This window comes from Corapipo altera, unplaced genomic scaffold, assembly GCF_003945725.1.
Source record: "Corapipo altera isolate COAL_440 unplaced genomic scaffold, ASM394572v1 70, whole genome shotgun sequence".
Taxonomy (NCBI): domain Eukaryota; kingdom Metazoa; phylum Chordata; class Aves; order Passeriformes; family Pipridae; genus Corapipo; species Corapipo altera.
Genome location: NW_020884911.1, coordinates 5,951,874 through 5,976,571, shown reverse-complemented (window position 1 = coordinate 5,976,571; position 24,698 = coordinate 5,951,874). Strand labels below are relative to the sequence as shown.

At 40.6% G+C, this 24,698-nt stretch overlaps 1 protein-coding gene across 10 annotated transcripts in view; it reads right to left on the bottom strand.

Annotated features, from left to right (window-relative positions):
• Positions 1 to 24,698, bottom strand: part of SPTLC3 (serine palmitoyltransferase long chain base subunit 3) — a 125,356-nt gene that overhangs the window by 89,028 nt on the left and 11,630 nt on the right. For all 10 annotated transcript variants that reach the window (XR_003529434.1, XR_003529435.1, XM_027653950.1 and 7 more), the window contains 2 exons: positions 22,420 to 22,487; positions 20,133 to 20,298 (listed from right to left, as the gene is read on the bottom strand). Coding sequence is in view for 8 of the 10 variants with exons in the window: in XM_027653950.1 (XP_027509751.1) it covers positions 20,133 to 20,246 (114 nt within the window). In the remaining 2 variants the exon portion in view is untranslated. The remainder of the gene's footprint in view (positions 1 to 20,132; positions 20,299 to 22,419; positions 22,488 to 24,698) is intronic.

The following is a 24,698-nucleotide window of genomic DNA, read 5'->3' as shown; positions in this document are numbered from 1 at the left end:
CTCAGTAGGAAGATGACTACCTGGGGAGACAAGGTCCATGTCTGAGCTAGGATATGAATTCAGCACCAAAAAAGAATCTGAGGGTGAAAAAAATTCAGAATAAATTCATTTATTGCACAGTAGATAGGTTTGTAGGACAGAAGATTTCGAGGAAGATGAGGGAGACAGCCATCCTATGAACATGTCAAGAAAATTAATAGCTTGACACCCTCAGACACACTAGAAGCTGTCTTAAGCAAGAAGACACAAATTCACTTGGTCAGTCATTGGGCAACGTGGCAGCAGTGACCATGGCATAATTAAAGTCAGATGCCCTTTACCAAGGCCAGCATCACAACTGTGATCAAATCAGTGCACCATTTTATTTAACAACATGACAAGAGCTGCAACTCACCCATCATCAAATTATCTCGAGAGAATAACAGAAAATTTACAGAGTAACCCAGATTCACCAGCTTCTTCCCTAATGCAGGAAAGTTACATAGTTTAATCAACAACAGCCAAACACTTATGGTTTTTTCACCTAAAAATCTACAGAAACAGTACTATCCATTTCTAGCTATTTTTTGGTTTGAAAAATACTAAGAAAAGGCAGTTTCAATCTGTTATGATTGAGTAACGCCCACCTCTATACCTGTGAGGAACTCACAGGTGGACTTTTCCAGGTACCACAGTTCTGCAAGAGGCCATCTCTTCCCCCTGATTTCAATTTCTGCCTTGTACAACTGGAAGAAGATCATCTGAGATTTGATGACTTCCTAATGGCTATTTAATTGTAATGATATTAATTACTTTTTATTACATTGGCTAATTCAGTCTTAGAGCTCAAACCAAAATAGTTGTAGTCTACTCACATTGCTTGAAGATCTATAAAAAAGAACCAAGAAATAAATTGGTGCATGATTTATTTTTAGTATACCATACTCTTTATAAGTTGTTACAATTATCATGTAAATCATAACACTGGACATGAGAATGGCTGATTTTCTCTAACCTGAACCTTCTGTAACTATCAGGTTTGCAGAAACACCCCTAAAATAAATGCTCTCCTTAGGTTTTATAGCAGATATAGACAAAAAGGAAAGTCCTCTCCTTATCATGTACTAATTTTCCCTGGCGGATCCAAATCTACCTAGAGGAAAACACTAGAGCCTGGGGTTCTTGGCTGAAAAGACAGAGGTTAGGAAAAAGGAACACACCAGAAATTCAAGAGACAAAAATCAAGTGTAAGAATACTGGGGGAAAGGGGTGACTCAAGTATGTCTTGTTGCTTCAGCAAAGGAAGACACCTTTTCAAATGCACAGCAAGAAGCAAAAAGTCACTTGAATTGCCTTTGGATTGGATCAGTTTTAACCTGTTTCCTAAGAAAGCAATGGCCTGTGCCCTTATGTGACCTCATTGTGTGCAAGAACCCCTCTATCAGGTTTTGATCTCAAAGACCGATTTCAATCAAATCTCATGAGGCCTTCAAGATACAAAATTTCCTGAAAGCTTCAGGAAAATGTGACCTTGATAGTGCAAAGGGACCCAAATCCCTGAACTGGAGGACAGACAGGAGTAACTTGGCTCTTTAGTCATTCCTGGAGTGAATTACACAAGCACAAGCATAATAATCCATGAACCAGCACCTATTTAGGTTCGAAAAATGTTGACCACATTCTGTCTCTTGCCCACCTGGAAAGCAAGGATGTGGTAGGCAGGCTGGGATGTTCTGGGGTGGTAAAAGATGCTGGACATCTTCTACCACCGTGTGGTAAAAAATGCTGGACATCTACCACTGCATGGTAAAAAATGATTGTGGACATTCCTAGAGCCTTTGTCTTACTTCCAATATTATTTCTTCCCTCATTGCTGTGGGGCAAATCAGAAGACAATACTCAAAACATTCTGCACTTCACAAGTATTTTCAGTAGACATTAGGGTATCTTAACTCAAAGTTTTGATTTATACTGATCATAAAATGGCAGAAATCAAGGGGCTTCGGAAAAGCAGGAAATGGAACAGCAGGATAACAGATTTCATGAGACCACAACTATATTCAGAAGTAGCAGGCAATTCTATAGGAAGCAATATTAAAGGTAAAAGGAGTTAGAAAAAAACCCAGCCATTCTTTTAAGAAACTAATTTTAAGGGCAAAAGGACAAACCACTCCAGAGCTACTAAGCAGGATGCAGGTTCTCAGCTGAAGTTCTCCATCCAACTTCAGGCACTGCTTTTTGAGAAAGAAGAGATGAACCAAATGGAGAGAGCTGGAAAAAGAAGCATAAAGCCAGGTCAAGCAAGTTATGAGGAAAGAATGGAAGAATTTCAATTGTCTCTTCTAAAGAGAAGAGAAAATCCTAGTGATTGGTAGCCTCTGAATCTTCAAACATGTAAAAGGTAACTGCAAGAGAGTAATCTATGCTCTGATAAGCACCAATAGGCTTAAATCACAGCCAAAGTGATCTAAATCAGACATTAGAAAGAACTTTCTAATTGATAAATTCAGTTCAATGTGAAGCTAGAGCAATGGAGGTGTTCAAGACGGACATGAACAAACCTCTGGCAGGGACATTTTATGTATAGTCAAAGCTAATATTGTCCAGCAGAAAATAGCAGAAAGCAGTGATGTCAGTTTTTACGAAATCCCAAAACAGAATGGCACAGCTTATGGGCTAAGAAGGCTCCAGAACAGCTTTCAAGATATTCCAGCATAAAACTAACCCTGGATAAAACTGCTTCTGCCTTGTTGTACAGAAATGGACTAGATGACATCCCAAAATACTTTTAAGCCTCATGACCTATATTGCCATTTACCTGATGTTCAGAAACCTCAGCATGACATGAAATGTGGAACAAAAAGAAATAAGGACTTCTACAAAAGTAAGAACTGTGAAAATATCTGATACACGTTTTCACAGGGTGAAATGCAAGCAGCTAGAGAGAAGCTCTGAATCATGGACGCTGGAAGAAGCAAGGAGGGGTATACAGAGTTTATGCTTAAAATAAAATTAATATTACTCTGCTGATATTTGGAGAACTTAAATCTGTTCAGCACACTTTACATATCTAGGAATGAAGTTCTGCCTAATAAAGACCATATAGACTTTCCCCCCTCTTTTGTGGCCAAACAAACCATCCGTGTTATCTTTATCCCATTAACATCTTTAGCACCATTCTAGTGTATAAATCCTTCGAAAGAAACTATATTTGATACACTTATCTGTGACCGTGCTCCTAAATTTGGGAAGTACTGAGATGGAGCAATAGTACTTGGCAAAGCAAAGTCCGGGTAGGGCCACCTAGAAGGGATGTGCTGAAGCTCTGATCAACAACACGCTCTCCTGAGCTACCTGACATCTTTCAGGAGTGACAGAGGATGCCCAGACACCAATGTTACTTCTTGTCAACAAAAGCCAAAAGGAAGGCTCACCCTCTTTAAAAGGGAACACAGTTTTAAAGCCTGTTAAAATGTAAAGATTTTAAAATATCAGTAAAATACTCTCCTACTTGGAAAAAAATAAGTTGCTCTTTAAACTTTACATGATAAGCAAGTGACAGTGAAACTTCACATAGAAGATAAATAAACCTTTTTCAGAAGACCTCATGTTTCACCTTTACCCTTCCACATCTGCAAAGAAAAAAAGAAGAAAATACAAACCTGAGCATGAGATAAATGTTGTGTCCTTCTATAAAGGCTGCTACAAATACATTTGTGCAATGAGGTAAATGATGAGCAATGACAAAAGATGCAGGTGTATCTCACAAGTGCAAAGGAGAGAGGTCTCAAATTTGTTCTGACAACTTTAGTTCATGCAGTAATTCTCCTGAGAGGGTGAACTACATACTTACATCCTACCCTCTAGCAGAGAAAAATATTATTTACTTCTAAGGAATGTCCACATGTGCAAAAGAATATGATCTCACATGTCTCATGGTAGAAATCAGTTAATAAAGAATGAATAAAGTTCAGATACAATAGAGAAAAAAACCAAACAACAAACTACCTGAGGTCTCATGCCCCTAAACTCCTCACAAAATCTGTCTAAGGAGACACTCCTGTAGGTAAGTATTTAGATGTTTCAGACATATTGCTGTACAGTGAATTCTGAAACAATACTAGTGTACTCTGATAACTCCTTATTTTACATTCTTTCCCCTTCCACAGGAAAGGAAGCTCCGCACTCCCCTCATTCTCAATATGAAATTAATCACCCTAAACTGAATTAAGATATTTTATGTGCCTAACTTGACAGCTCCCTTATGGACTAATGGAAAACATTAGCCTGTGTAAAAACTCGGTTGATACAAAATCAAGAATCACCAGAGGGACACGCAGAATAACCATCATAATTCAAGAATATGCCCCTTTGAGGACCAAATTCATACCAGATAGTATGGTTGTCTCTTTTTTCCCCACTTTTTTTTTTCCTTTAGTTTCACAGATCAAAGCTAATGTCTTAAAGCATAGTAGCTGCTAGGAAACAGGAAGTGTAGTAAAATACTATTTGCAGTGCCTACATCTACATTTTTTCCTGCATTCTGCTTAGGAGAAAGGAAGTGGAAACCCTTAGAACAAAACTCAGGTAAAGTTGCCCCAAGGCACAATCCAGGGTCTGTCAGTGGGGGAATACAGCTGAGGCACTGTGAGCTCCAACCAAAACACAACTCAGTACTCAGGAAACAAAGCTATGGTCATCGGCACAAGGCGGGAGACAAACTTTCAAAAAAATATGAATTTTGCTTTCAGAAAAACAGAACTGTCAGCTGCAAAGGCTAAACTATGTAATTAGCTTGGATTACCTGTTAAAATAATTGCTTGAATAGGGGAGGACCTGATAGTTCCAACAGTGTCTCTGACTCTTCCTTTAACCAGTAGTGCTTCCACCCCAGGCTGGCAGGAGATCACACATTATTCCCTGCGCTGCCAAGCTACACTCCTTATTCCACAGTCAGTCTGTGTGGCAGGTGCTTCTGCAGTGCCTGAAGGCAAGGTCCTGCCTCAGTGGCACGCAGGGGCTCCTGGCTCCCAGCCCGAACAGGAACTGGCAGGTTTGGGAGCCGCTGCCTGATGCTGTTTTATGAATGCAGGATACCTTGGCAGTACCTTCCCTCTGCAAGAGGCAGTGGCTCTGGAATCCAGGTCAGCTCAGTCAGAGGAATGGTCTGGCTTGAGCCTTGCCCACATCCCCACAGAAAAAGATGGCAATTCATATCTCCATCCCACTCTAGAATCTAATCCCTAAAGTGCACTATGAGCTCTGGCTTTTAGTCAGGGTAAGAGAGAAATGAGTAAAAGGTTTTTCCTTTTGGATGAAGGTGGGTTAAGGCAGTTCAGATCAAGCCAAGTGATCAGTACAGCTGTGTCCACTGGAGCTGTTGTGTGGAAATGATACAGAAATGTACAGTGAAAGGCTCTGGCCTCCCTGAGGGACCTTGAAAGGTACCAAGAAAAGGTTATGCCCAATTCAGGAGAGTCAGAGAAACGCACGCACAGAGATTATATCACCTCATGTCAAATATTGTAAAACACAGGTTCTGGTTGGGTAGTTTACTCACAGGTCTGCTTTGCCCAATGCATTTGTGCTTCATTTTCACATAATCTCTATAAGAAAGAGCATGGGGTAAAATCCAGTACCCTCTATTATTTGTTAATGAACAAAACATGCCTAAAGAATTGAAAACGCAACTATCAGACAGTGCAGTGGTGAGTGAAGATATACAGAAAGGTATAGAAAAGAAAGATAATTATGCTTAAGGTTCTGGAATGGAACGTCAAGTCTTTAAAGTATCCTCACTCAGGTGCATCGCACCATGTAGATTATTTGCATTAAAACAGAACATAACCTCTAGGGGAATAAATCCATGCCAGGAATGGAAAATATTTGACACAGGCATTCCTGTACTGCCAGGAGAAAAGATCACAGACCACAGAATTTTGAAATATTTTTATTTTCTGTGGGAGCCGTTCCAAAAATCTGACTGCTTAGTTTGCAAAACAGAGTGGAATTATTTCTAAATTCCATATATGTCCATATATATGTGTCTCCACAGTGAATTAGAGTTAAGTGCTACCAACTTTCTTCCTGCATTACAAATCTCAGTAGAATAATGTGAAAGCCTTGCATTCCTACACAAAAACCTGCAACTCTATCCTCATTTCCTAAGATCCATCTCAGTCCCACACATAGCCCTCAGATCTGCTCTTGGCATCTAAAGAGACAGGCTGCAGAGACCGCATTTCCCCAGAAATACTACAGTTCAATTCTGGAGCCAGAAAGAAAATTGTAAAAAAGTTAAATATATCCTTGAAGAATGTACGACAAAATGGATTAAAGCACTCTTACATGCTCAGACAAACAGAATGAGTGTGGTGCAAGCAGTTACAAAAGAGGATGTGCTGGAATTCTTGTAATTGGGAGTATGGAAACAAGCTGGCATTAGCAGCCACTGCTGCTGTTTTAACTGAATGCTCAGTCAACACTGGAGTATTTAATTTCAGAGTGATAGTCAATACACATGCTGGCTGTGAAACAATTCATGTTTCTGCAGCTATCCACTTGTCAGTCTTATTTCTTTGCTATTTACGAAAAAAGAAAAGAACTAAAAAAGATAACTCCCCTTGAGACTGCAGTTGCTTACAGGTCTACATGTTCCCCTGCTTGTGCCATTCCTTCCCTTTGGTTCTGTTCCGTCATCCTGGCTGAGATCACCTGCCACAGATTCAACCCATCCACCTTTCACCTCTTGGCTTTCCCTCTCTGCCCTCTGGCCACGCCGGCACCCCCAGCGCTCGGCACTTCCCTGACCCAGTTCTCACAGTGCATTTTGCTCCCTGGGGCGGCTCCACCTCACTCCACCCCAGCACCACCACACTGCTGAACGCTGCTGAAAGCAGCTCCTCCTCCTCGGGCCAACCGAGCGAGCCGGACTCTCCGGTCCAACCACTGCTTTATCTCGCTCCCTCGTTTCCACCGGGACCGGCCGATTGTCACTCGGGAGAGAGCTCTTTGTGCCTTCATTGACTAGCACAGATTTTACTGACTTGGGCTTGAAGGTGAGGAGGAGTTACAGAAGTTCAGCTATGATTCCCTGTCCCTGATACTGACACTGGAATAATTACAAATTCTTGAATGCATGTATGTCTTGTTCCCAAGGATGTTTTTCTTGTAACCGATATGAAAGTGAGACCTAAAGCAAACTGTTTGTTTATAGTTGTAACCTGCTTGGCTTACAACATAAGCAGCTTTATATCCATCTGATGAGCACCCTTCATATGGCAACTAACCAGTATTAGGTAAATTAGATATTAGGTAGTTTGAGAACTAATTTTCCTATTGCAAAAGTGACCACTATCCATACACAAGGACCTGTTTCTGGAAGCTTTAGGGACATCCTTCCCTTTCAAAGCCCTGCACATGTATGCATTTTTATCCCCCCCAACCTCCCCATTCAATATTCTTTTCAAAACACTGCATCTTTCAGTGTCCTGGTAATGCTCTTACCTAATCAACTGTTAAAACACTCTTGATTATGAGCTCTGCTAAATCTTACACGTTGAACAATATGGGCTGAAAAAAGAGCCAAAATCAAAACATTCTATTCAGTTTTGCAATGATCTGTCAGAAAATGTGACCAGATAAAGCACAGGTGTGTCTGCTTGGTTTAATCATGGCTAAATGAAGTTAATAAAGAAACAACACTCCAGCAGCTGCTTCAAGCTAAGAAAACCCTTTTTTTTCCCAATAGCATAGAATGTAATACAAGTTCATTTACCTCTACAAGAAGTCTCAAGAAATTATGTCAGAAGATTTATCATCAGACTCCATAATGCTGTTTATCATCATAATCTTATAGATAAAGCTGTTTCCTATTCCAAGAAGGTATACTTGCAAGTATGATTTACTACACAGGATCAATGCCCATCTCTCAAACCTCTGCTGAAATGCTGCATTGCAAACTCTGTGTGAATCCGGTGGAAAATTCCTCTTTTTTTTTTTTTCCACACAGCTGAATGGGCATTTAGCACAGCCCCACACTGTGCAGTAGTGATTAAATGTAGCCTTGAAATGTTAGCCATAAGCCAGGAAGATGTACAGGGCTTGAAAAAAGAAAGAGGAATAAGCAGCAAACAGTGAAGCCTGCAACCAAATTATTGTCAGTCAACCATGGTAGGTAGTTACTGAGAAGTGTCACAGTGCAGAGATGTTTTAATTAGCTTCTCCAGCAAAAAGTCATTCAAAGTAACAAGAAAACTAAAGAACCCTCAAATCATCCTCTGCTAGTCTTTCCAGGCTATGTTTTAAAGCCACAAGCCTTTCTTGGATATCTCCTCAAGAGATCTTTACTCTTTCCACACTATTCAAGTAATTCTATGGGCAGCCCTGAAAACCAAAATATTCTCATTAAAATCACATAAATCTCAAGGTAGAAGCAGTCAAAGCCCTCTGAAATGCTTCACCATCAACCTCCAGCCTGAGCTTATGGAAATCATCTGTCACAGAGTGAGAGGTTTGCATTTCTGTCTTTAAGCCGACATTCTGAAATACAGCTCCCACTGGAATGCTGGTGCTGAGCAGGTGAGATCCTTGATCAACAGGAGGTGAACTGAAATTACACAGCTTTTGTGAAAAGGGTAAACACCAGCCACATGAACATGATGAGTTTGAAACTGCTCAGCTTTGGACCAGTCTGTTCTGAAGATGAAGAACTGATGCCTGACTGAATTAGAGTGGAACTACAGCAAAACAGTAACATTTAACGTGAACTCAGGTTGCATCTATAGGTAGACCGACAGAAATGTCCCACAAGAAATGAGACCAAGACACAATTTTCCATCTGACTTAGTAGCATCAACTAGAACAGGAGATAGGGAACTTCTTTACACAACACTGATGGCAAATTACTGATATTTGAAAAAGTGGGAAGACTTCGAAAAAAATTCCTGTGAGTAAAGGTATCCTTAATATACAGTGATTCTATGTGTACCAAGTATTTTACAAGGAGAGAACAAAAAAAATAATGCCTTTATCTCACCAAGTTTACAGACTAAATAAATTCCAGAGAAATACAATGATAAGATAAGCACCGTGCAGAAATGAATTAAAGCAGCAGTAAAGAGAGCACTGTGAGCTCTGGGAATAATAAATTCTGGGTTTTTATGCATGTCTCATGTTGGCTGACTTTAGTGTCAAATAAAGGAATGCACTGACAGAAACTTCCTTCTTTTTTTGGGACATAGATCAAATCTCCTGCACACTCTCCAGGGCACTGGAGGAATGAGTTCTCACTGCAACTTCTCTTTCAGCAGGGAATGTGCAGGGCCTTTCTCCTGTGCTCAGCTGCCTACTTAAGGAAAGAGTGGATGATACACCTTTGTTAAATTGGGCTGAAAATAGCTGACTAGTTCACAAGGTGTTGAGGAGTTGACAGACAGTTTTGTTTCTCTAGGAATAAGTCTTGTTTCTCTAGGAAACAATGCCAAAACCAGCCAAGATTGTCCAGTGCTGCCATGCTGAAAGCATAAACTACGTAGGTGGGTCTTTTTGCCCTTATACAACACTTCCCTTCCCCAATCACATACATTTTTGACACCTATAAAGTGTTCAGTGGGAAAAAAAGCAATCATGCCTACCTGATATTTTAAGAATCTGCACGACTTGCCATTGAATGAAATTTTGTTTCCTGCAGGCTGTTAACACCTTTATAACAAAATCACAGGATTACAACAGGTGATTTCTCAGCAGGGGTATACTGAAACAGTCAAAAAAGCCAAACTCTCTGATAATGATACTGAAAAAATAGATTAAAAACATTCACTTATATATATACCCCTGTGATTCTAAGAATTCAAAAGAATTCAAAAAGTCTTCAGTTACACTGAATCACAGATATAAAAACCTGCTAATAATACCTTATCTCTGCAAATTGTAAAGTATTTTCTACCTATTGATGGGTAAAGCTGATTTTTACCTTCTGATTTGCTTGATTTAATTGGGCTGAGGTGTAAGCATAAGAAAGTAAACACAAGATTTTCAAAAGCATAAATGAACTGATTGAAACTTTGGGTTAAGAATGAGAGGGAAGCTGACAGGGCTCCATTTTTGATCTGTCATGCTTGGTAATGCTGTCTTGTTTATTACCAGCAGAGTGTCTGTTGACTTTCACTCTTGTGTAACCTCCAGATATGGATCTCGAAAGCAAAACTCAGTGACTCCTTTACGAAATCAAAGAAGTGATGGCAGGCCTTCATTTATAGAGATATTTAGTAAGAGCCTAGGTGCTAATGAAGTGCAGGGAAGAGCTTTTTGGAAATGTACAGGTGAACCTGCGTGCTTGGGAAGGCACTGCACATGGAGGGAGATGGAATGATCTTGCAAACATTACTTTATGCTGCAAACTGCTGCTGTAACAAGACCTCTGCTAGATTTCTACACTGAGGGGCCTGCTCAGCTTTCCATCCTTACAATAGACACACGGAGAAAGAACAGCCTCCTTGCAGCCTTTCTGGATCCTGCATATCTTTGGCTCAGGACAGTCCTCATGTGCCTAATTTTATTTCTTTACCTTTCACTGGAGATGTCAGGAGGCCAATTAATTCCTTTTCAGCAATGGAATAAATTACATCTCTCCTGGGACAAAAGGTTTAACCCAAGGTGGAACTGAATTTTATGAAAGCTGCTCCTCAGTTCCCACAGCACAAAGTCTCCTGTCTCAGGACACAAACTCATAATTATTTTGCCAAGTTTTACTAGTGCACACAGCCTATCCAACATTTCTCACTACTGCATGTCAACATATGAGTCACATTAATATCCATCTGAAAATAAACACAGATTATGGAATTGATACGCTTTGAAAACAGATTTTAAGAAAAAGCAATTAGACATAGCATATATCAACAGCATACCTGTCATGGAATGAAAACCAAAAATGTTTAACTTTTTTCTTTAGAAGGTGTAGGTTTTGGAAAACACCTATTTTTTGTTTTGGAATCTGTTCTTCCTGCTTGGTCATGGGTAAGAAACAGATTTAAGAAACAAAGGTTCTGAGTTCAATTTGAAGAGACATCGCTAAAAAATGTACTGAGAACCAAAAAGTAATAATAGACAAGTTTCACCCAGATTATTTGAAAGTAATCCTTTATTTCCTAATCAGGGATGAAACTGGACTGTACACACTGAGAAATGAGAATCTGCTTTGTAACACCCCTTATGTTTTCACCCACAGATGCACCACTCCAATACTTAAAGGCTTATAAAAATCTTGTTTTGGTTTTTTTGTAACCTGATGCAAGCAAAAATGAACCTGTAGGTGAAGGTGATTGTGATTAGAAGGGAGGAAAAGGGGTGGAGATTGCATCAAAACAGTTGGAATAGGGTTTCGTTTCCTTTCTGATCGAAATAAGACAATCAAAAGGCATGAAGATTTCCTGCTTCGAGATTAACACACCCTGATATCTGCTAGAACCTCCCAGTTAATCTTATCACCCACACATGCAAACAAAAATGCTGTTTATATACCAATGATGCAAGGAAGAAATTGCACAGGAGAGCATTGCCTTACATAAAAAAGAGACGTCAAGAGACATGCAGACACACATTTTTGTGCCAGAGACAAAGCAAAATGTTCCCTTTTAGCATGACTGATGTCAAGAGATTGCTGGAAGTTCAAAAGCTCAAACTCAGGAACTTGCACGGATATGATCTTAAAAAGCAGGGAAAACATTGATTTTTCAAATGCTTTCTTTACCATGAAATGCCTTCAACAAATCTCGTTTGCTTTGAATTGTTTTTTAGTTTGGTGTTGGGATCTGTGTAGCACCTGAAGCTTTGAGGTTGATCAGCAGGTGGTCTCAGCAGGAGATATATTTGATAGGATCACAAGGCTGGGAATCTTTCAGAGGACAACAAGGTACAATGTGATAAACAGAGGTGGTCCTAAATTTATTTCTCAAGTTATATTCCCTGATCTCCAAGGTTCCCAACTAAATCACTACAGTCACTGACACGTGGCTGCTAGGACTGGGGAAATACCTGTATCCTGCCCTCTCCAGGCAGTAGGTTGGGTGATCTCCCTCACAACAGTGTGCATAAGCACCTGACTGCAGCTTACTTTCACCGGCAGGAAGTACAACTTGGTGACCACAGAGGGAGAAATGTTCCTTTCAGAAGACACACAAAGTTTTGTGGAAACACAAGGAACAGACAGGAGATTGAAACACTGGGGCAGATGGAGGCACTCTCCTGCAGAACAGCCCCAGGAAGCTCAAGAATGTATAAACTGGCTGCTGTGAGTCCAGGTGTAGGCTGACAGCTTTGGACTGTGAGATTAGCCAGGCTGAAGTCTCAGATAGCTACATGTGAGTCACAGAGAGAGATGTATGGCAGCTCTTCAGACTATATGAATCAGCAGCAGGGAAGCAAAAACTCAAATGGAAATTCCTGGAGGAAGCAGAGTGCAGCATGATGTCAGCTGAAATGGCTGTGAGTCTCAGCTCTGCATCACAAATTTGTCTTTCCATATTCCTGTTGCTGAGTGAATAAATCCTCACTTCTTGGTAAGCTGAGGGAGAAAACCAGATTTTTTGGAAGAAGGAGAAATGACAGAGTGCATTGCCTGTGCTTAACCAAATGAATGAAGGAAAGGATACAGCTGAATGATTTCCAAAAAGACTTAGATGATCAGTAAAACAGATAAAGCTTTGCTGTGTTATGTCTATGCTGGATGTTCTAGAAATCCAAAATATCTTAGGAGGTAAAAAGATATCTGGGTAAATGTTACTTTGTGCTGAAAACATGGGTGTATCTAGATGGCATCTACTCTAGAAATTCACCTCTTCACCTCACATTTTTATACTAAAGATATTTCACAGAGTGCTTTAGTTATCTGGCTGAATCAATGTGTTTTAAAGAGCAAAATACTCCAGCTCCTCTTCAGGCTGGCACACCATACTGCTGGTTCCTGCTGCCTGCTCTTCCCCTTAAATGACCTTTTCCTTCCCAGTTCAACATCCATCCCACTATGACAGCTCTCTCAGGCAATAGCCTCACAAAATTTCTGGCTTAGCTACTTTCTGCAAGTATTTTCTGTGGAAAAATTAGCTGCCATGAATGGCAGAAATTCGCTGGCTGAGCCACTGGTCATTTTAGGGACATTTAATTTCCTGCTTTGCTGGTTAATGCCACAGTCCTAGCCACAACAAAAGTTAATTTTCTTTAAAAAGAAATTAAAAAATAATCATGAGAAGTTCATATGTCTATTGGTAGAAGGAACAGACGTACATATCATGATAAACTAAGGGATCTTTACGGTTGCCTAGTACCCTATAAACTAGGATTTGAACCACCACTGCACACAGACAAACAGCAAGCTGAGAGGCAGCACAATCCTATCCATTTTTCTGGTGAAAATTCAGGTTTTACAGAAACTGTGGGAATATAACAGAAGATTGTTGAGGAGAATTATAAACATGCCCAGCCAACCTGCAGCTGAGGTGTAGAAAGACACATAAATCATACTGATTGTTGCTTAGCTTCGTGTGTTGGATAAATAGAATGTCAGTGTTTCAATCATATTGAGATTACAGGCACTCTGTTGAACACACTTGAGATTCCTGCCCTGCTGTGGGAAAGCTTGAAGCAGGGAGGTAAACCACACCTGTGAGAACCCTGGAAATACAGATGAAAACAGAAGGTCTCGTAATCCTCTAGCAAGGACCAAGTATGAACCAAGCTCTGCAGTGTCCCTGCTCATGTGTCTGCCCACGTGCTGCTTCAGGGACCCACTCGTTTGACAAGGTAATGCAAATAAATTTACTCTTCGCATTTCATCCATGGTTCTGTGGTCATTCCTGCATCCTGCATGTGCCACCTCACACAGAGACCCAGAGAGTCCCTAAACAGCCATTATCTTATCATTCTGCTCACTGTCCTTCATGACCTTGCTTCTGCAATGGAACACATTGTCCCTCGCTGACACAGCAGGTAGAAAATGTGTGTTACCTTTCTGGTTTCTTAAAGCCTGACAGCCACTTAGAGCTTGCAAAGGTAATTAATTCTCATGCTGAAGGGACATAAGTAGCCAGGCAATGGGACTAGCCATTCCATTGCTTTCTTTTACTAATTATCTCTATTGAGCAAGAACAAGCTGCTTGCCTGGTAATTACCCACAGAAGCCCCACTGGGGTTCTGTCCATTTTTAGATCACTGGTTCTGACTCATCACAGAAATGCTGCCACCTCTGCACTGAAGGGTCACAGACCCAGTTAAGACTGGATGGGCCCTCAGCTGATCTCTGGTTCATCCTCGTGTTCAAAGGCAGGTCAACACCAAATTCCCAGCAGGGTGCTCAGGGTTTTGCCCATCTGGGCCCTGAAAGACTCCACACGTCCCATTGCTGTTACCTGCATCTTGATTCCAGCTTCCCTTCCCCATATATGAAACCTCTCCAGCCTGCAGGCAAAGTATAGATCATTAACCACTGCCCTTTGAGCCCAGTTATTAACCCATATAGTAGTCTACTCATCGAGACCGTAACGTCCCCAGTAGCACACGAAGGTGGCATTGCTAAAGTCAGGGTAGATGACACCATCAGTCACCTCTCATTCACAAATCTAGTCACTTCATCATTGAAGACAGTCAGTCAAACATCACTTATCTTTGGTCCATCTGTGCTTGCTGCTCCCAGTCTCCTTACTCTCTCTGATCCCAGACACAACCCTTGCTAGAAATCATCTATCTTTTGAAGACAGGTGCAATATTTGCCTTAAGTTACCAGTGATCTTTGATAACCAGAATCTTTCAAAGATAGTAGAGTGTGATATGACTGTGACATCAGCCAGCACACTTGGGTGCTTCCCTCCTGATCTCATGCACTGAGATTTCTCAAGAGGTCCATGACTCAGTCTTCTTCCACTACTGGTAGTCTGACAATACAGAGGCTTGGAAGACTTCAGTGGTGAAAACTGCACCTTATCTGCATCTGCAGTCACTTAGTCATCCACCCCATCCAGCAATGGGACACTATTTCCATGTTTATTCATCTACTACTAACATAGCAGTAAAAGGTCTTCTTGCTTCCCTTGATGTCCCATGCAAATGTTGACTCCAGGAAAGCTTTGGCTTTCCTAATGCCATCCCTACATGCCCCTGTAATGTTTCAAATCTCCTCTTCCATAGCCCATTCCTGTTTCTACCTCTTGTATGCTGCCTTTTTTTTATTTTGCACTGGAGTTCAATCATGGGTTATCTGCTTTCATCTGCTTAGTCTCCCGATACATGTACTTGTTTTCATGAGTAGAAGGATGAGCTGTTACTAAGAGGAGGTTGTCCTTAAAGACCCAACATGCTAAATCTTTCAAGCTGAAGTAAATCACTATATGCTATTTTTATCAGAGCTTAAACTTCCAAAATTTAATTACATGAATTTAGAGATTTCCAGGTGTGAACAGGGCTAACTGGAAACTTAGATATTGAGCTATGTGAAAAATCTCAGCCTTGTATGTAAAGTCTCATGCAACGCACTTAGAGCATTGCTACGAGAGTCAGTGACTGTTACATGTGCCTACACACTGGTGACATCTCGGGTTGCAGAAGTGTTTCCTGCTTCCATTGCATTGAGCTCATCACATAGCAGGGCAGATGACAGAAACAAGGGTGTGGATCCGAGACCTGTGATTATTAGCTGAGAGTGCAGATGCAAAGCAACACATTTCTGGGGCTCGAAACCAAGGAGAAAAGGCAGGGACTGAGGATGAGGAGGTCATTCATATCTGTGGTGCAGCTGAAGCTACAGGTGTAGTTATTGGTAGAGAATGTGCCTGAAAACCAATTCTCAATTTTTTTTGCCTTTTGTCTCTATAGCTATGAAACCCAGAGGGCTTATGGGGATTGCCCTTTCCACGAACACACGCACAATGGGACAGGTCCAAAAGCCTTAGCTGCCACAGGTGAAATAGGCTGGGCACAATAAGGTCCCCTTTCAGTTGCTTTTAGCCAAATCCACATCAAAACGTGAAGATACTTCAGAAAAAGGTTGTTAGGTTGGTAGATCATTATGGCTGCACAACTGAGGCTGCAAACAGTTGGAAAGGCTATAACCTGATCAGCCTTAACCCTCTCTCCTTACTCGTCCCTTATTAATAATCTTTATTGCATGACTCTGATTGGGGGAATTAGTTTATTTTTGTTCCCGCAGGACTCATTAACATTTATATTGAGTTTGCAGCCAAAATGCTCCATTTACACTGGCTTCTGCAAGAACATATGAAGTGCTGTCTATATTTGTGAGAGGTAAGAGCAAAGAAATTACAGGTGGCCTTTACAACACGTAAGAAAATTACACCTATGAGAACAGTTGCATGGCATACTCCTTTCATGACTCTCCTGTTAGACAATCAATGTTTTCTTTAAGATCTTAATTAGGGAATAAATGACATTGTAGGGCAGAAAGGCATGCAAGAAAACTGAGGGAGCCAAAAGCATGGAAGGGACTGAGACTGGATGCTGGAATATTAAATCAATAGCGGAGTAGAACAGTTAGAGGGAGCTTCAGATGGCACAGGACAGAGAGTAAATATAAACATCTTCTGAGTTGTACAGGCCCCAAAGGAAGACCATCACATTTTTGGTCCATCGCATAAGTGGAACAGAAGTTACTGGGTTTGACCTCACCCCAGGCTCTTTTTTGCTTTCAGAAAGGAGCTTGAAAGCCCTGAAAAAGGCTGTAGACTGCAAGTTTCTTACAAGCCATTGCCATTATCAGTGCAGAACAGCAAAATAATGCATTTGCAAATAGCTTTATAATGTCTTGGAGGCTAAGGCATCCAAGGAAATGATCTAGCAAAGAAGTAAAATTGTTGCACGTGTTCTATAGGAAAAAAGTTTCCACTGGACAAATACATTTGTCATTTTAAAGCTCCAATGTCCCCTATAATTGGCACCCAGTCAACAGCAATACAACAGCAAAGAAACCATCTCTAGGAAAAAATCTTCTCCTGGTCAATACAGTTATATAAATAAGTATGTTAGTTATTGAACTGTGCTTTGGATAAAGGCAAGAAGCATTTGACTGTGTTAGAAGCACTAACAAAGCGTAAGACACAGTACATGACTCACCTCCCAAAGCTTAGGTCTTACTGTGGCCCAGCTTCCAAAGAATGCCAGGATGCAGCAAGGCTGTGGGGACGTGGTTAAGCCTGATGTCCCTTAGTACATGACAGTCAGTGCTATCAGCTAGAATTGAGTGAGTCAGACTTAAAATAATCACAGAAGCTATTCAAGCAAGTAGTCCCACCCCAAAGCAGTTTATCACTTCCCAAAAGCAACAACTTCTCTTCCGGTAGGATGCTTCACTGCTTCTTTATCACTCAGCTGCCTGCTTTCTGTCCTTGGTATGCCGCAGAGTGCTAGAAGCAAAGAGCTTCCCTACTCCCCCACATTTGATCATCCCTAATTACCTTTCCCAACCCATTAAACAAAATCCTTTCTTTGGAAACCTGGGGGGTTTTGTGGTATCAGAATTGCTTCTCTACTTCTGTCATGCATGCGCAGACACACAAAATGTTCTTACATCATTAAGATGCAAAACACATTGTTTCTGAGCCAGTGTTTTCAAAAGCAGTGTTTCCAAAGCCAGCATTTCTTGAAGCCAGTGCTTCCTGTGGGCTCCCTGGGAAAAAAAAGGTTCGTGTAGCTGACTTTTGCAAAGCCTGATGTTCCAGTCAGTCAGTTGTGTGCAACTATTGCTACATAATCCTGGCTTAGAAGCCTTCACTGTGCCATTCTCTCACTGCAGCCTCTGCACCAGGTGCTTCTCTCAAACCAGGTTTCCCTCCTCCCCTCCTTGCAAAGCAGCACAGACATAACTAACCCCAAGAGTTTCAGAACTGCCACAAGTCTCAAGTTCTAGAACCAGCATAATCAGTCACATCCCCTGAATATCCTAGCACTATATTTCTCCTATATAAAGAGTTCAATGGTCAATTAACTTACTGAATAGCAGCAAAGGACATATGTGGGTGCGCGTTGGAGTGTTAGGGGAAATCAGGGCAAAGTGGATAAAGAGCAAAAGAGACAGGAGGGAGGAGAATGACTGGAATTACGAGAAACCTGAGTCTGGGTCTTGTGCAGGCTTCCTTGTGCACCCAGCTGCCATATTCCCCGCTCCTCAGATCCCAGCTGTAAAGTGGGAGCACATCTCAGTGAGGAGTTGCAAATACAAATGCACTGGAAGACTGTGTGGAGTTGCACACCTCCAGCAGCAAGGCACGTAAACAGAGCAGGGAAGAAGGAACAGTATCTGTTCCTGTAAAATAGCATATAAGCACTGAACAGGGTGAGGCAGCTGGGGCGGGGAAACAGACCAGACAGGAATGGGGAGATTCCTACCAGGAATGAGATTCCTGGTTCATGCAGCACTCTTGTCTGTTATTGTTTCCTACTTTCCCAATCTGTGTTTGAAGCGAGAAAGGGGAAATGGTACGTAACTTGAAACACAGTGCTAGACCCAGACTTACCAAATATGCCTTTGACAAGCCTCCTGAACTTTCAAAGGCTTCACCTCCTCACCACTTCCTCAGCCAGGGATGGTATTTACTAGTGGCTCAGTGCTACTTTCACACATCCCACAGCAGGGTAAAACACCTTCTCCTTCAACCATACAGTGCTTGTAAGACTTCACTAATCTAGCAGATGTATCTACTAATTCCTTCTTTTCTTTGCCACTGCTTTCAGGCCAATATTCATTTCCTTCTTGCTCATTCTCTGTAATATTATTCTTTACTTCTCTAGCTGTTTACTTTACTTTGCTTTCCTATTAAGGAGGAAATCCTAATTAGTCCCCTCCTAGGAGTCTACTGCTTTCAAAATCACTCATTTGCAGCAGGTTAACAATAACTGAATAGCAAAGCTTAGTCCTTGAAATTTGTCGCTGAAATGGAAAGTAAAGATTTAGAACATCATTGAAGCAAATAGCTAATGTATAAAGCAACGGGAAGGTAGATGTGATATGTAAAAATATGCTGGATTAGGTTTCTGGAAGCAAATCCAAGAAAGGCCTTTTTCAATCATTGCACAAACTTTTCTGCTTTCCTCATCCAGCACAAGCCAATGATTGGGAAACACTAATACCAAGGGAGACACCTAAAGCCAGACAATCATTAAGCATGACACTGGGCGTGCCTTCATTACAGTGCTGAGGAGTGTGAGAGCCCCATTTAGAGAAGATAGCAGTTTATTTGTAAAACAGCGGAGCCCTCACCACAGTGCTTGTCTAGAGCTTCCAACCGGCATGGTCAGGTGAGCACTCAGGCTCCAAAAGCAACCTCCTCCATCCTCCCCTCACCATCACACCATGCTGCAAAAAGCCAGCCCTTTTCTAGTCACTACAAGGCTTTCTACTAATGATCACATCAAGATCCAGAATTAGGACACTGCAAGACAGACTGTGAGTTCCCAGTCAGAGCAGGTATTGCAGAAAGACAACCTCTAAGATTTGGGCTCAACAAAATTGGTTTTGTGGTTCATTCTTTAGGATGCTACATGCCAACCGTTCCACAAAATGTTCACATAAGTGAGAAGTGCTGCTTCAAAGGGAACAGCTTGAAAAAACAGTAAGCAAACTGCCTTGGATTTTAAGCAGTACAAGGCTGGAGAGCAGGCATCAGGAAAGTGCAAGCATGAGCTAAACCAACCTTGCAGTAATGTAAACATCAAGAAAAGGCAGCTTTCCCTGCCTACATTTTGTTATTCTTGTTATACATGTTCAGCAACAAATCACACTTTAATCCACACACACTTTAAGTTGACAAAACAGCTTTCCACTAGTGATTAATACATCAACTCCACCACCAGTTCAGCTTTAGAAGGAAGCTACTACATTTCAGCGTGCAGGTGTTTGTTGTGTTTGATAGGAACTAGAGGCTTAGTCCATGGAACCGACAGTATTTGCATGAGCATTTGCAATTCTCTGCAGTTTAGAAGGATAGACAAAAGCAGTGTTAAGTCCCACAATTACAAATTTACACAAACTTAATCCATACATCCTGTTCAATGGAGACTAAGACTGCTGTAAAACTAGTTTAATAAACAATGTTGCAACTACCTATTTGTTTTCGGTGTTGAGGCAATTAGCATAAACAGTCAAACCTTACCTTCATTCCTTTAGTAATTCCATTTTTCTTATAGATTCCACTTTTTAAGAGGTTATTCTGTTTCTGATGATGATGATGTAGGTGCCCATTGCAGACAGCACTGGGATTAGCCATCTGTTTAAATTAGTCAGATTCTCAGTTCTTAAGGGTGTCTCAGGTCTTTCTACTGTAAAAAAGACAGTGGGATGAGAAGATAAAGTTCTTGGTTAAGGCCTGAAAGGTATCCAACTGGTCCGTCAGGATTTTCCAGGATGAGAGGAGGAACTATCTTTTGCAATATCTTCGAAACGTAAAACTTTCTTTCATACACCTTCAGCCCCAGCGAGCTAGAATGCCAAATACATAGCAGAGGTGTGCTCTTAAAATCTCTCAAAAATACTGCTCATTGCTGGCTATTGCACGAACACGGCTCCTGTGAGTCAACAAGGCTGCTGCAGCTATCAAGAAGTGGGTGGATTCAGAGGCGGAGACACTTAAAGATACATCACCTCCTAAATACCTCCCAGCGGAGAAACATCATGTTTCTCTTCTCCGAATTACACTCAACGTAGCTCCTTTATTCCATTTAAACTAACAAAATGTTTTCAGATTTAAACAGAGTAATCTTTAAAATTACATGGTTTGTCTTGCTGAGATGAAAAAAGTAGTATTGCACTGAGTAGAACAGAAAGACTTTTTTCCCTTTTTTGAAAAATATCTTGTAGAGGTGACGTGATAGATTGTTATCTTAATAATGACATTATTAACTCTGCAGGGAAATGGAAAACACTTTGATATTAAGATGAAAATTTATCTAGAGCTAGAAACATTGTTTGGCTCCATCCTACAGACACGTGCACAGGCATTCACCTGAGTGAACTGTCTCTTTAAACTCAGTTTGGCCAGTAGTTGGATAAATGGCATGCTATTATAATTAATGAGAAATGGAGTTTTATAAAGTTGATTAATTTAGTTTTAAAACAATTCAGGCTTTAATCACATATGAAACTACTAAGGAGGACTAACATACATCTTTTAAGACAAAAGTTTATTTATTGTGGAAATACATATATCGTCTTTGCTGAACCAAATTCTCATGTTTAAGATTTTAGTGATGAAGCATAAAGGTAGAGGCATCTCTGGTAGCATTTAATAGAATCCCTTCCTTTCAAAATTAAAATTAGTGTGGAGACAGATTAAAGGAAAGCTGGATAATAATATCAATTTTGAAAAACAATTAGGATGAAAGGCTGGGAAAATAGAAATATTGAAGTACGTTAGTTAGAAAATATTACTGTGCCATCTTGGCAATGAAATGTAAGTGATTTGTAGAAAAAACAGCCTACAACTTGAGTATGTGGAAAATGCAGGAGATTAAATGTTAAATGAAGCACCGTGTTGGTTTTGTAACCTTGTCTTAGACACATATTAAATTGTTAAAATATATTTTCTTCTTCAAAGTGATTTGCAAAGTGAGAGTTTTCAATGTGCTGGAAAACTTTAGCTTCCTGCTTAAGAGAGATCTAAACTGATCTGTGTTTAAAAGAAATATCTGTATATGCTTCCTTCTCCATTTCACTTCATTTCATACCGTCCAGAGATTTCCACTAAAGAACTGCAGAAACTCTCCAGGATACATTACAGAGTAGCACAATTTAAAAAGCAGTCCATCCATAACTAGACTTGATTGTTTTATCATTGGAAAGAACTTATGTATTTCAGTTAATAAGACTGGAAGTAGTAGTTTGGGTCAAGAAAATATTCCCTTAACTGACTAAAATGACACAGAAATAGAAGAACACCAAAAATGTTTTGCTTCACAATTACACCAGATTCACCATCAGAATTCAGATTTCCTTGATTTTGTCTTTTTGGTGCTTTTCCTTGGCAAGAATGCCTTATTTCTGTGTGAATCAGTCTTGTTTAGGCTTCATTAAGGCATCTGTAAGGATAACTCTATTTCAAATGAATCGTGAATATGTAGTGACAAAATAAATTGTTGGTCATAAAGGGCTAAGAGCTCATATTTGCAAGGAAAAGATGACACTGAGATGAAGATAAGCCAGAAGTAGGCTGGAAGAATGGTTAGTAATACTTCCCTGTATACCTATAACCTGTGGCATGCTGACAAATGGAACAAGGTAACATAAGGCATTCGCTCTGCACCTGGCAACCCCTTCCCACCAAGCTTTGTCATTTGGCAATCATGTCCTTGATTGCCACAGCAAATCAAATATCTGTAAAACATGCCTTCTGCTCAGTCAGTTACTTCACCCTGTTGTGAAAAAGGTAGGACAGGAACACTTACCAGAGCAGCGTTGGTCTCATGGCCCAGCTGGAACTTCTGCCAGGGGTGCTTCCCAACAGGCTCCGCACCTCCCAGGGCACAAAGCGATATAATTAACATCTCATATACCTCTTGTATTTTTTTCCAATTAGGTTCATGAGGGAGGTGGAATCTCCAATTAGATAACAGTTCAGATAATGCAAATTCTGTTGCCAGTCCCAGGCTCTAGATCTGCCCTTGTTATCTATTTCAAGGTCCACAAAATACCAGTGACCTTACATGAATAAAACAGTGAATTAAATACGTTATATTAATTCTAGTTTTCAATGTCTAGAACATTTAAGATCACGAACAAATAGCACCTAAAAAAAAAGAAACCACATTTAAATATGAGTTTAAATGAGCAATTAAAAAAAGCTCAGAGAAGAGCTGTCCTTTGGGTATCTGTTAACCATAGTCTAAAAGCCAGTGCTCACAAAACAAATACCACTAGAGGCTGAGTAAAATTCTTGTCCTGATTCCATTTAGAGCAAAAGACTTATAGAAGGGACAAGTCTGGCCAAATACACAGAAAGGATCTGTAAACAGAATGTGGTATTTTTCCTGGGAAAAAAAAAAATTGGATTTTGCCCTTCAGAACTCCATCTTACTCAAAACCATGTATTACTCAGATTTCTATATACATATCTGTCATGCTACTGGTTACCTGCACCTAAATCTATCCCTCAAACATATGAGAGTCTATGCTGCCTGGACCCTGGAGGAAGGACTCAATAAGTGTGTGCTTTGCAACACCAAAACCACCACTAGCAATACCCTGTTTATTTTTACCATTCTGGGAAGCAGATGGGAAAAAAATTGCTATGCTGACTGTACAAGAACTGTGTGTATTTAACTGCAGGGGACACCAGTCCTACTAAGATTATATGTGCCCTTCTCTCTAGTGGCTTGGGCACTCGTCCCCCTTCATACATTGGCAAGAAGATGGTGAATTTTTAAGGTTACTAGCAGACCACACACCATGTTCTACAAAGATGCTAGTAAAGTTTGCAAGACGTGACTACAATCACTATAAATCCGTAGGAAAACCACCAATGAATTCCCAGGTTCTAGGTTTTACTCCTTGCTTTGTCATTATCCTGTTAATGCCATCGGATTTTCACCAACTCACCTCTTGAAAACAGGATAAAAGGGTTTAAATCCTTTGTAAATGCTCTGAGACAAATTGCTGAGGAGCATGGTGCAAAAGTGAAGAAAAATATATGCAGTTAATTAACCAAGGTTTAACAACAGGGCAGAGAGAAAAGGGAGGTGTAGGGCTCTGTCTAAGCAGCCTCCCAGTGTTCAAAGAAAATCACTTTTCTGCTGTTGCACTCCCATTGTTATAAAGGACAGGATAAAAGGCTGAACTCTGCTGATGCACTCAAGAAGTGGGGACAAAAACATCTAACCTGCCATTAGACTTTTGGCCCAGTCAGACATGTAGGGTAATCGGAGTGGCCACAATGTCCCCATTTTGAATAGCAATACTGGGCCCACAATGTCCCCATTTATAATGGCAGTACTGGATTACCTACCAATTAAAAAAGTAAATGATGCAAGAAAGCAAGAGAGCTCATCCCCAGAAAGCTGTCATGTCATAAGCCAGAAGGATTTTGCAGGATTCCTACTCATCTCAGAGCACAGTTAGTTATGGCATAGTTGTGAAACGATCTTGCAATCATTGCAAGATCATGATAATTTCAGTTCATGACAGATGCACATTTAAATGCCACATGAAACAATAAGGATTTATACAAAGACATCAGGTAGCTTTATGCTTGTTTTCAGTAGACAGACAGCAAAGTCAAACAGGAGCTGAAAAAACTGGGAGCCTGAATCTTTTCCTTTGTTAAAAGTCAAGATTCTAATGATGTTTAAATAGGCAGCAGAGCATGCTCCAGTAGTGGAGTACACAGTAAAAAATCCTTCTGGCTCTCCCAATCACTTCTCTCACAACAGAAATCCACTTTATAAATTCTGTGTACCACTAAAGACTTATTTTTATATTTAATATATGTGGACACATTGATGTCAGAGGCAACTCCTGCCTCGGATATGTAAACGACTTCGACATAACAACACCAGTGAGCCTGAAATAAATGAACTAACAGGGAGACACCATAACAACAAAGCAACATAAGCAACAGCAAGTACCAGCCATCAGCTGGTCAGTCATCCCCATGGGTATCTTTTGAGACTCATCCACATTTCACCAGCACTGGCTAGAGGCTAAATTTCCTAAATGTTCACATGGAATA